This window comes from Branchiostoma floridae, chromosome 5, assembly GCF_000003815.2.
Source record: "Branchiostoma floridae strain S238N-H82 chromosome 5, Bfl_VNyyK, whole genome shotgun sequence".
Taxonomy (NCBI): domain Eukaryota; kingdom Metazoa; phylum Chordata; class Leptocardii; order Amphioxiformes; family Branchiostomatidae; genus Branchiostoma; species Branchiostoma floridae.
The window spans coordinates 3,851,651-3,864,545 of NC_049983.1; the positions used below are offsets into that span (position 1 = coordinate 3,851,651).

The 12,895-nt window shown below is 39.0% G+C and overlaps 1 protein-coding gene across 1 annotated transcript in view; it reads left to right on the forward strand.

Annotated features, from left to right (window-relative positions):
* The window catches only part of LOC118415593 (Fanconi anemia group D2 protein-like), a 53,325-nt gene that overhangs the window by 31,522 nt on the left and 8,908 nt on the right, over positions 1-12,895 (forward strand). The window contains exons 22-33 of the mRNA XM_035820296.1: positions 2,161-2,280; positions 3,051-3,130; positions 3,880-4,023; positions 4,674-4,774; positions 5,794-5,909; positions 6,963-7,071; positions 8,341-8,449; positions 9,173-9,266; positions 9,784-9,857; positions 10,087-10,168; positions 10,775-10,888; positions 12,436-12,564. Coding sequence (XP_035676189.1) covers positions 2,161-2,280; positions 3,051-3,130; positions 3,880-4,023; positions 4,674-4,774; positions 5,794-5,909; positions 6,963-7,071; positions 8,341-8,449; positions 9,173-9,266; positions 9,784-9,857; positions 10,087-10,168; positions 10,775-10,888; positions 12,436-12,564 — 1,272 coding nt within the window. The remainder of the gene's footprint in view (positions 1-2,160; positions 2,281-3,050; positions 3,131-3,879; positions 4,024-4,673; positions 4,775-5,793; positions 5,910-6,962; positions 7,072-8,340; positions 8,450-9,172; positions 9,267-9,783; positions 9,858-10,086; positions 10,169-10,774; positions 10,889-12,435; positions 12,565-12,895) is intronic.

The following is a 12,895-nucleotide window of genomic DNA, read 5'->3' on the forward strand; positions in this document are numbered from 1 at the left end:
TTTATTCATCATCAGGTACCTTTTCATTAGCCAAAAAACAATTGTCAAACAAAGCGCGCAAAGCCATGCGCAGCCTCAAATGTTTAACTCGTTCATCAGTTTCACCCAATAGCCTTCTGAGAGTATTTGATTCCTGTGTTAAACCAAGGAGGTTGAAAGAGGGCCCATTCTGTTATATGGTTGTGAAATTTGGGGTACTGAGAAATTAAATGATACATCTCTGATCGAAATTACACACAACCAATTCTGCAAAAACATTCTTGGAGTCTCTAGAAATAGTTGTAGTAGTTCAGCATTTAGGTTCGAATTAGGTAGATTTTCCACTAAACATAGATATATCCGTTTGACTTGTAAAATATTGGCTATGTTTAACACAAATAGATTTTACTAAGCATCCATTTACAAGTACAATGTAAATGCACTCTTGGAACAGCACAACTCTGTTGTAAATGGCCGAAGAAGATCATTGTTGCAGCGTGTTAAAGAAAAAACTTGATTATAGTGGATATTCTTATCTCTGGTACTCTGACAACTCACTCCTGTATATGTATGTAATCTGATAAGGAACAGAATTACCGATATGTATATCCAGACGTTTCTATACAAGTATAGATATAGATTCCCCACACCCACAGACGAACAGAAAGCCACTTTTCTCTTGAAATTGCAGAACCCACAAATTGTAGAAAAGTTGAGGCTTTCCGTCTGCCTGTTCCCAAAAAGAAGTCAAACCCAACCTGTTTAGAAATAGCTCACACTAGTATCAGAATATTGTTTACCGGTATAACTGTTTATTGCCACTTGTATATCTCCTATGTTTACACCATGCACTTGCAATTATCCCTCGAGCATGAGCTTGCAAATAAACTAAACCATTCATCAACTCAGATTAGACATAGCCCCTGGTTGCAAAGAGAGAGTAGTCGGCCCACCCAATTAATAATTAATCTCCAAGCAAATCCTACAATGGCATAAAATAGTACCAAACTCGCCAAGGAGTGTAGTCAGCCAAGAGGTGTCCATTTGCCATGTAGTCAAACACACTCCTAAGCCGGCTTCACTCCTCTGCCAGCTTTTGATACTATCTTATGCTACCGTAGGATCTGCTTGGAGATTAATTAATAATGATTAACTGGCACCAGCCACCCTGCTGGGAGGCCAGTGGCAATTTTGTTAACAAACTAAGAAGGTTACAGGGACAATGTTATATCCCTTTTAAGTCTTGCGTGATTTTAAAAAAATAAAAAATATCGGACCTGGTGTAGTTCCTTCGGCTGTGCTATTCTTTCAAAGGTAACTTTTCTTCATATCTAAATGGAGCATTGAAGTCAAGCAAATTGTATTGATTTAGCTATCTATATAAAAAACAACCTTTTCCCGCCTTTAGCGGGGGACGGGTCAGTAATATTTCCCGAGGATCTTCTATCCAGCCCGTCGGTCCGTACCTGAGTTGCCAGGTAGTCTGAATTTGTCATACACGTGCTAATTACACAAGCTTACCAGGTGTGAAATCTAATTGAATAACAGCTTTTTGGTGCATTCTATTTAATTCAGTGATTTTCATGGTGTTAATTGTATGCGGTCTTCAATCGGGGTATGGTCTGAAGGCCGTCGGGTTGACTTGATTGTGCCGACAGGCTCAAGAATTTTCTTCGGGACTCTGTCTGTTACCCTCGGGATAAGCAATTTTAAAAGTCAAATATCTCAATAAATTTGTACGTTATGACCATAAAAAAGGAGCCTCATACTCCAGATAACATGATCTTTCCAATGGTACGTAAAACTTTCATGTATGTTCAGGAAGAAAAAAGTTGAAAAATGGGGATTTCAAGATGTTCGCGTTCAAATCCGGAAAACAACATTCCTAGAATGGAGTGACTGGTGTTATTAGCACCTCGGATATTCGTGTAGCTGTTAATATGGCACATGGAGGGGCAGAGACACCTTTATTCAATAGAAATGCTCCTCCCTGTTCCAGTGAAGGCAGATCTCCGGTGCCCATTTGACTCACTCAGGCCGGTTATACTCCTTGGCCAGGTTTGATACTATCTTGATGGCACCGTATAGGATCTGTTTGGAGATTAGCACCCTCCTACCTATCAATGTCTGTGTACATTGAAGGTGTGAAATAGCTACAGTCCTGTTATCTGTACACTGCAGATAACCAGCCTACTGGGTATGGTCCGGACCAGCTGTCAGCACATGCCTGATGAGTACGCACTGTTCATGGATGAGCTGGCCTGTGTCATGCAGAAAAGACAGCTGGATGAAAAAGTGGAGGTGAGTTACAGCTGCAGGTACTTCCAGTGGGTCATAAGGTTCTCAGAGGCCATTCAAACATTAACATCGACTATCCTAATTCCACCAGGTGTCATTATACCGCCACCTCAAAAAACGTTAATATAGAGGTCTTCCCAAGATTGTCTTGAACACCGAATGTTGAATATCCTAAATGTAATACAATTCAGATATTTAGCTGTTGAAGACAATCTTGAGAAGGCCTCTATAACAACGTTTTTTTTTAGGTGGCGGTATAATGGCACCTGGTGGAGTTATGAGAATGTATGTAACAGAAGACTTTGGTTCAAATCAAGTATTGGATAGATTTTTGTAAAACCTGCATTTTTTTATTCAGGTGTTTGCAAAATTTATTCTTTTGCTTGAGTGAGTAAGTAACTTTAATCTTGTGTTCCTGGGTGGCTAAATCTAATCTTTCTTTAACTGTAGCTGTACTTACAGTACAAAAGTCTGTAACTCTACAATGTATGGTTCACCTTTATCTGAAGGGTAGCCTACATGTACATGTATCTATTGTTTTGAGAAACAGTATTCATTTAGGGATACAATGTATCAAGTTTATGGCCAGTGCAATATTTGACAACAAATTGGAAGCCACTATCCGTTGACTTGATACCCCTAAATACCTTGTTATGAAAAGCATCAATATAGGTTAGCCAAAGCATTACATATATCATGTTAATCATAAAGTTTATTACATGTAAATCAAAAAGTTACTCTAAGTCTAAATTGCATTTTGTATTCCCTGTCAGGCGTGGATCAGTGAGGATGTCCTGACAGACTTCCAGGATGACTATGTGGTGGATGTGGAGGCTGACAGGATCAGTCAAAGGTCAGTAAAAGGCATCTAGTACACATCAATGGAAAGGCTGCTTTTACACAATGCATGGTCATGTTTAAAATAAAAGCCTGAATTCAGGGTTATTATATTGCTTCACTCACGTAGCGTCCATAGTCCAGTGGTTAGCAGCCTTGCCTCTGGAACTAGAAGCCGTGAGTTCGATCCCGGCTATGTCGCTCACCTAACATGCACGCTACCGGAAGGGGTTGCAGTCCTTAGGACGGAACGTTAAGCCGTAGTCCACTGTTCATTGTGCTTGTCGTAAAGAGCTTGGGGAACTTCCCCGGTACAATGAACCTGTAAATACTGTACATAACATCTGTCTTCTCTGTACAATATTGCTGCAGTAAGGAGACTGGGCTGAGACTTACATCAGTGTATAAATAGTTCAACTTAAGTTGCAATAGCTGAAGCGCTGTTATATTTTGTGTTTAGTTTATTTTAATTACAGTGAAATAAGATTTGTACGTAACCTGGAAGTTCATCTGTGTTGGTACCTTAGAAGTAATTCTGGATAAAGTTAAACTTTAACCTGAAACACAAAAAGTTGGAACTTACACAAACTTACACAAAACTGTTTAACTCCAGTCTTTGCCGAGAAATGCACTTGACAAAGGCTGGAATTGAACAGCCAAAAATTTTTCCAATCGTTTTGTTTAGAATTCAAGTTTAACAGTTACTTTATCCGGAAGATTTTACATGTATGTGTTAGCCCACCAGTAATGACTAATCCTCCCCAGTTCCACGACCCTGCCCCTGGACCTGTGCTATAACCTTGAGGATGGAGATGAGCTAGAGGAGGGGAACATTGCAGTGAACTTGCTGCCACTGCTGGAGGCTGCTCAGGAGATGAAGGGTTCTCCTGCCAGGAAGGGCAAGAAAAGGTAAGGTCAAAAGAAACTTCCAGAGCTCTAAAAAAAGTATTTAGCTAACATTTTGTAGTATAATCATAAAGTATGAAGTATTTGATCAATATCTGCTAAGTTTCAAGTCATTGTGGTCACCATTTCGTGGGTGCCCTATTGAAAGTCGATAGGTACAAATTAAAATCATGTAAGTAGCAAGAAAACAAGGGTTAGCTTGAAAGTCTCTGCATACCAGATTTTGTCAAAATGTTTGTCTAGGATTCCCTTAATTTTGTAGTTATGACTTTTCTACTTTCAACAAACCTCCAAAAAGAGGTGGGTTTCTGACTTTCAGTAGGGCAAGAACCTGATGCACACCTCAGCTTAATTGTCTAGCTTAACGTCTTTTACCTTGAAGTTCTCTCTCACTTGAAGTTACCGGGTGTCGCCTGCAAAGTAATGATCACATTGATTTGTACATGTAGCTACTTTTAATGTTTACAGTAGAAATGGACGAGAAACAGTGTGCGTGTGGATGTCATCCATGTATTATGATCATGTAATCAAATCTGATTTAACACAACCTACAGGATGTCATGTAACTGAAGACCAAACAGAATTTCAAGCGTTACATGTGTGTACGTTATGTATATGTTTGGTTATAAAATTTTGTATGTTTGTGTTGTCAGGACGGTGTCCCCAGGGTGCCTGGCCCCACACTTCCGACTGCTGCGGTACTGTGAACAGGCCCAGAGGGGTGGGGACTTGGAGGGGATAGATGCACTACTGGGTAAGGTACCACAGTGTGAACACAACCATCATTTTCTTAGGCAACACCATTTTTATTTGTTGTTTCTCTGATTTTTTGCAGAAAAAAAATTGGGTCGGTCAAAAAAAAATTTACTTTTTAAAAAGTCGGGAGAGAGCGGACAGTAAAACCTAAACTTTCAACATCTAGGGGGTCCCTGGTAGCAAAGTCCACAGTTAAAAAGTACTGTCCAAAATAGTCACGTACAGTTACTGGGATTCGAGGCCCATAGTTAATTTGAGAAAGGAGAAGCAGTGAAATTTTGTCAACACAAGGTGTGGCCATCAATTTGAAAAGTTTTGTTGTTGTTTTTCAAATCAGAAAAAATAGGGTCAGGAAATCCGAGAAACAACAAATAAATTTGGTTCGGCCTTAACACATGCGTTGAAGATTACACAATCATACATTTATCAGAGTTGGGCAAGTTTTGACAAATTTTCAAGTAAAAGAATCAACTAGCTTGAACCAACTTTTCACTGGTGCAAAATTCAAATGACACGTCTACACAAGAAAATACAAGTTTTTTTTAGTTTTATGAATTTTCTGTTTTCATTTAATGTTTCTATATTTCTTTACATAACCGAGTTGCACTTAGAATAAACACTAACAACAACAAGCATCACAACGGCAGTGTCTTTTTTCATTGCGTTTTCATTGCCAATCTTATTTTTCCTTTGAAGAATCAGTCTGACGTTCAGTACTGTAGAATGCAGACATTTTTGCGGTAGTTTTATGTTTGCTGTTTTTGTTGTGTTGTGGTGACCACTTCACCACAAATTCAAAACCACAGCAAACATTTTTCCACTACAGTATGTGACTACAGTTTATAGCTCTATTACAATCTTAAAACCACCACAAAATTTGAATTTTTCCACTACCATGAAATCAAATCCCACACAAACTGCATTTTACAGTGTTCTTATGTCATTTTTAAAAATTCTACTACCATTGTATGATGAAAATACTGTGTCTCTATCTTGTTTGTCTGTGAATCCCCCCAGGTTGCCCCATGTACCTGTTTAAGGAGGAGACAGTAGAGAAGATAGAGTCCCTGTCTGTACATGAGAGGGAGCTGATGTGTACAGCACTGTTCCACACACTCAACTGGTTCAGGGAGGTCAGTTACTGTAATTATCATCCTGGAACTGCTTCTTAACACATTTTATTTACTGCCTTAATTTAAAAAGTTTTCAGGTAAGCCAAAATGAATTATGGCAGCACTCAGCTTGTCACCACAAACTATTTAAAACACCTTATACGAGCAATCGGATGATGTTACGTTGGCACTGTGGTAGGCAAAAAGCAGGTGTTTTGCAAAATATTGATTTACACATTAAGAAGTAATTTGATCTGCTACTTTAAGTGACAATTTTTAATCCAATCTACTGACTATGGATGTAACAGTGCAGGTTAGGTGTCGGTAGACATCAGAAATACCTGCACAGCACCAATTTTACCTGCACTATCCGGCATATGCAGGTGGTATTTCTAGCCCTGCTGTCCCAGAACATGTTCATCACTATACTGTGTGTTTGTTTCTTAGGTCGTTAACGGTTTCTCCAGCCAGAGTGACCCAGAGATGAGAGGAAAAGTGCTGGTACGACTACAGAACATCTCACATGTGCAGGGGCTGCTCATATAACATGTTAATTACTGTGTTTATGACAGGTCATTAACGGTTTCTCCAGCCAGAGTGACCCAGAGATGAGAGGGAAGGTGTTGGTACGGCTACAGAACATCACACATGTGCAGGGGCTACTAAATAACATGTTAATTACTGTGTGTTTATGACAGGTCATTAACGGTTTCTCCAGCCAGAGTGACCCAGAGATGAGAGGGAAGGTGTTGGTACGGCTACAGAACATCACACATGTGCAGGGGCTACTAAATAACATGTTAATTACTGTGTGTTTATGACAGGTCATTAACGGTTTCTCCAGCCAGAGTGACCCAGAGATGAGAGGGAAGGTGTTGGTACGGCTACAGAACATCACACATGTCCAGGGGCTGCTCATATAACATGTTAATTACTGTGTTTATGACAGGTCATTAACGGTTTCTCCAGCCAGAGTGACCCAGAGATGAGAGGGAAGGTGTTGGTACGGCTACAGAACATCACACATGTCCAGGGGCTGCTCATATAACATGTTAATTACTGTGTTTATGACAGGTCATCAACGGTTTCTCCAGCCAGAGTGACGCAGAGATGAGAGGGAAGGTGTTGGTACGGCTACAGAACATCACACATGTGCAGGGGCTGCTCAGGACATGTCTGGCAGGTTAGTCCATGTTGATACCATTATATGAATGACATCTTTGGCAACCTTGCAACTTAAATTGGCATGCAAGAAAAAAATATTTGGCATAAATGTTGCCTTCATTAAGGAAGGATGGACAAATGACTAAACATGCAGAGTACAATATGCCAAACAGTAGGGGTCTACCGAAAGTGTGAAAAGGAGCGAAAGGGAACGAAAAGGAAAGTACCGTAAGTGCGAAAAGGAACGAAAACGAAAAGAAACAAACGTTCATTTTCGCACTTTCAGTACTTAACTTGTCCTTCCCTTTCGCTCCTTTTCGTTCCTTTTCACACTTTCGGTACACCAAACAGTAGGTCTTCCTTTTGTTTCCCTTTCACATCTTCTTATTCGACTTTGTTCGACATAAAAATAGAGTCAGTAGGAAGGAGTCTTACTCTTTGGCCACAGTGATCCAGCAAGGCTTGTAAAACTGAAAAGCATCAAGACTAGGGCTGGGTACCGGTACAGAAAATTCAGGTCCAGGTCCGGTTCAGGTCCAGTGGATTAGGTCCAGGTCCGGACCTGAACCTGGACCTGATTCAGTATGTGAGAAATTGTGAATGGTGAATGGACGATACTGAAAACACTGATGCATTTCGCTACAAGGAAATCAGTTTTATGGAGTATTCAACTCCCACTTGTGTTTTAAAGTTCTACAAGGCTAACTTCTTCTGGACTATTGACAGTAAAGCTTGGTAGAAATGATTATAGATGTTACTCTACTTCGCTCTTGTTATTTTCCTCAACCGGCAAGCCCCAAAACGTGTGAATGCCTGATCATATAATCTGTTCATTTTCCAATAGGTCCAACATCCGATCCACCGAATTTTTTCAGGTCCATTTTTTTCTGGACCGGTCCAATAAGAAAAACTGATTTTGTACCGGTACGCCGTACTGGTACCCAGCCCTAATCAGGACAAAAGTATTTCCATTGTTCATAATCTGAGCTGATATGAATTATACAATGTAAGTACAATGTCAGTTGCAACAGACATAAAGAGAGTGAGTTGGAAAACAATTAAAAGCAATGTTTTTATCACAGTGTCACACAATGTAGATGTCAGATAAAAAATGTTATGTGCCTTGCAAACAGTTGACTTCCATGAAAGGCTTTGACTGGCAGGATGTTTGTTGTACTTAGGCTCGCAACTGGAAAAATAACATTTTTATTTTGCTGTATACCTTGTGATATTACAATATCACAATTTAAAGTAGTACTATAACATATTGTTGTTGACACTTGTACAGCTACACCAGGGTTTGTCCCACCCAGGGCCATCTTTGACTGTGAGGTTGAGACCATATCTGTACCAGCTCCTGGTGCTGCTAGAAAGGGAAGGAAAAAAGGAGCAAAAGGGTAAGTACACAAAGAACCATTCCTCTGTGAATAGTTTCATCGGGTTGTTGACAAAATTCATGTAACTACATGAGTTTTCAAAAGCCAATGTTTTGATGATCGTCTGTCATCCTCTTTAATGTTATATGACATGGCAAATAGTTGAAATACATTGTGATCACCTTTCTTCAGAGACTTTTGATGGGAACTAAGTTCAACAGGCATAAATGTTTTGAACACCAGAATGCTAAAGAGAGCTCTAGATATGTCTTGGGAGGACCGTGTGAAGAACACAGCACTATATGGTAAACTGTCTAAACTATGTGATAAGATCAGGCAAAAGTGCATGCAGCTCTCTCGCAACTATGTGCGACACCCAGAACTAGTGGTAAGTGGGCTGATCTTATTTATGGGAACCAGTCCAGGGTAAAAGAAAACCTGGCAGGCGGAGAACTACCTTTATAGACACACTCAAGCGAGATTCCGGGCTCGACAGACTGAGCAGCACAACTGAACTACGTTCACCAATGAAGGATAGGGAGGAGTGGAGAAGGAGGGACCAGCATGCTTCCGGAGTTAGCATCTAATATGATGATGATGTCCTCGACTGAACTGATTTTGAACTTGTTTTTCCATCAGCGCACTGACTTTATTAGCATTCTTTCAATTAACATCTTTAACTTGTTCTTGTAAATTGATTTGATTTTCCTCAGTGAATAAGATGTTTTTGCTTTATATTTGAAGGGGTAAAAAGTCGCCTGTGGGAGAGAAGTCACCAGACCCAAATGACACCATCTCATCGACAACTGGAACTCAAGATGGGACCCAGGCAGAAAAGGTGACAAACTCTTTCAATGCGCATGCACTTGCACATGCACATTTATGTTGGCCATAAACACTTTTCCATTTCCATGAAACAAACATCAATTTTCAATAATTCTTGAAGTGTAGATATGAGGTATGAAGATAATGTACTAAAGTTCTTGTTGAACCAGTCCAAAAATCAGTAGACCTGATCTTGGGACCAATCAGATGATGAACAGATTAAGTTGGCAGGCGTTCACACGTTTTGGGGCTTACCAGTCCAAGAAAATAACGAGCAAAGTAGAGTTTATAGTCATTTCTGCCCACTTTCTACAGTCAAACTTACGTGCAGAGTTTACATGATAATGTAAAATGCCAGTGGGAGGAGTCAGATACTCCACCAAACAGATTCATTTGTAGCAAAATCGACCATTGTTTTGAGTATCTCCCATTCACAAGTTTGGACCTGGACCTGATCCTCTGGACCTGACCTGGACCTGGACCTGAATTTCTTGTACCAGTACCCACATTTCATTGTATGTATTAACCAGCAGGACTCCACTGAGGGAGACAAGGATGACAAACAGGCCAGTGTGAACCTGGAACATTACAGGGCTTTCTTTAGGTGAGACTTTATTTGTTTTCTGATATGCCGACAGTCCTGAATAACATATTTTATCAATTTTTCTACCATAAAGGTTTCTGCATTGACATTTGTTTGGTACCCTGATCTTGCTTTAATCTAATTAAGACACCCTTGAGTCAGACATGCTAGCAAACACTAATATGAGAACTACTTAGGTTGTAATCATTGTTGAACAAAACTAAATACAAAATTTGCCATTGTTTTGCAGAGAGTTGGACCTGGAAGTTTTCTCCATCCTGAAGTGTGGGATGGTGTCCAAGTCTGTACTGGACACAGAGATGCACACAAAGGTACAGGGCATCAAAGATATATTTTGATTAAGGACGTCAAGAACAACTTTTTGTTGCATGTTCTTGATTTCAACGTTTGACTGTCTTTGTGTGCTTATGACTGTCTTTGTGTGCTTATTACCCCAAATTTGTGTAGAACATATTCACAATGAAGGTAGCGTCTACCAAAAAAAGAAGAATCTGTTTATATGGATGACATTCTCTGGGAACCCCAAAACTGATGCAAAAGTGTGAATAAAAAAAAAATGTCTAAAAAAAATGCCTTGGCTTCATTTTGATCTGGAAGGTTGAACAAATGACAAAACTCATGATGATTATTGGATTCTACATTTTTGTCCTTTCAGTTTCACATCTTCTTTCAAATTGTCTTTTGGAATGACTATGGCATTCTGCGACATAAGCATCAGCTTTTCCTTTTTCCAATTTTATGGCAGATATTTTGCTGTTTTTTTCAGCAGCTTTGTATTATGATTAAAAAATTGATTACTTGAAAAAAGTTGATACCATCAATATAACCCATGTGCCCTAAGAATAATAAAAAGAAGCCGTGACTGTACATGTACATAATAATGGACCTAATATTAGTATGTTGTCTGTTGCTTACAGGAGACTACTGTACTGGAGCTGCAGCCCAGAGAGCTGCTGTTCCTTCTGAAGGACCTGAACCTCAAACTTGAACATGTTCTTATTGCAACAGCCAAACGCAAAACTTTCCTCAAGGTACTCACACCTATGTCAGAAATACTGGTTAACCGTAAACTTGTAGTGTAGTAAGTTGTACCTTTCCTTGGTGATGAAATAATGGTTAAACGTAAACTTGTACTCTTTCCTTGGTACTGAAATGCTGGTTAATCATAAATTACTCTTTTACTTGATACTGAAAGTCGAGTTAACCATAAACTCATACTCTTTCCTTGGTACTGAAATGCTGGTTAACCATAAACTTATACTCTTTCCTTGGTACTGAAATGCTGGTTAACCATAAACTTATACTCTTTCCTTGGTACTGAAATACTGGTTAACCATTAACTCATACTCTTTCCTTGGTACTGAAATGATGGTTAACCATAAACTTATACTCTTTCCTTGGTTCTGAAATGATGGTTAACCATAAACTTATACTCTTTCCTTGGTACTGAAATGATGGTTAACCATAAGCTTATACTCTTTCCTTGGTACTGAAATGATGGTTAACCATAAACTTATACTCTTTCCTTGGTACTGAAATGATGGTTAACCATAAACTTATACTCTTTCCTTGGTACTGAAATGATGGTTAACCATAAACTTATACTCTTTCCTTGGTACTGAAATGATGGTTAACCATAAACTTATACTCTTTCCTTGGTACTGAAATGATGGTTGACCATAAACTTATACTCTTTCCTTGGTACTGAAATGATGATTAACCATAAACTTGTACTCTTTCCTTGGTACTAAAATGCTGGTTAACCATAAACTCATACTCTTTTCTTAGTACTGAAATGATGATTAACCATAAACTTGTACTCTTTCCTTGGTACTGAAATGCTGGTTAACCATAAACTTGTACTCTTTCCTTGGTACTAAAATACTGGTTAACCATAAACTTGTACTCTTTTCTTAGTACTGAAATGATGATTAACCATAAACTTGTACTCTTTCCTTGGTACTAAAATGCTGGTTAACCATAAACTCATACTCTTTTCTTAGTACTGAAATGATGATTAACCATAAACTTGTACTCTTTCCTTGGTACTGAAATGCTGGTTAACCATAAACTTGTACTCTTTCCTTGGTACTAAAATACTGGTTAACCATAAACTTGTACTCTTTTCTTAGTACTGAAATGATGATTAACCATAAACTTGTACTCTTTCCTTGGTACTGAAATGCTGGTTAACCATAAACTTGTACTCTTTCCTTGGTACTAAAATACTGGTTAACCATAAACTTGTACTCTTTTCTTAGTACTGAAATGATGATTAACCATAAACTTGTACTCTTTCCTTGGTACTGAAATACTGGTTAACCATAAACTTGTACTCTTTCCTTGGTACTAAAATGCTGGTTAACCATAAACTCATACTCTTTTCTTAGTTCTGAAATGATGATTAACCATAAACTCATACTCTTTCCTTGGTACTGAAATACTGGTTAAACGTGCACCCATACCCTTTTCTGTGTGCAAAAATACTGTTTAAACATGAAATTTGGTAGATATCTATCACTCCACTCTCACATTTTAATTGTGTGATTAATTAAAGTGTTGATTTTATCCCATGAAGACCAAGAGTGAGCGGAACAGTGGTTTCTCGCACCTGGACCAGTACACTGCTCAGGAGGTGGCTGAACAGGTGGTGCAGCTGCTGCCAGCTCTGTGTGATCACCTGGAGGCCACCTGCACCTACTTCCAGGTGAGGGCCTCATCAGTGTACATTTCAAAGCTGTTGATAATTAGCTAACATTCCATATGGCGGGGTAACATTTTGTTGTACTAGCTAAACACATACAGATTGATACAGAAGCTGGTGTGTTATGCTGACGGGTAGTTGTACGGACTATACAGATACAAAAACTGTTAAACAATGTGGTTTTGATACCAGCTATACAGATACATGGCATTGTACAGAAGCTGTTGTGTTACACAGAAGGGTGACTATATCATATGGGCTATAAAGTTTCTGATTTAGATACTAAGTGTAATGCTGAAGGACAGTTGTATTGGCTATACAGATACCGATACCA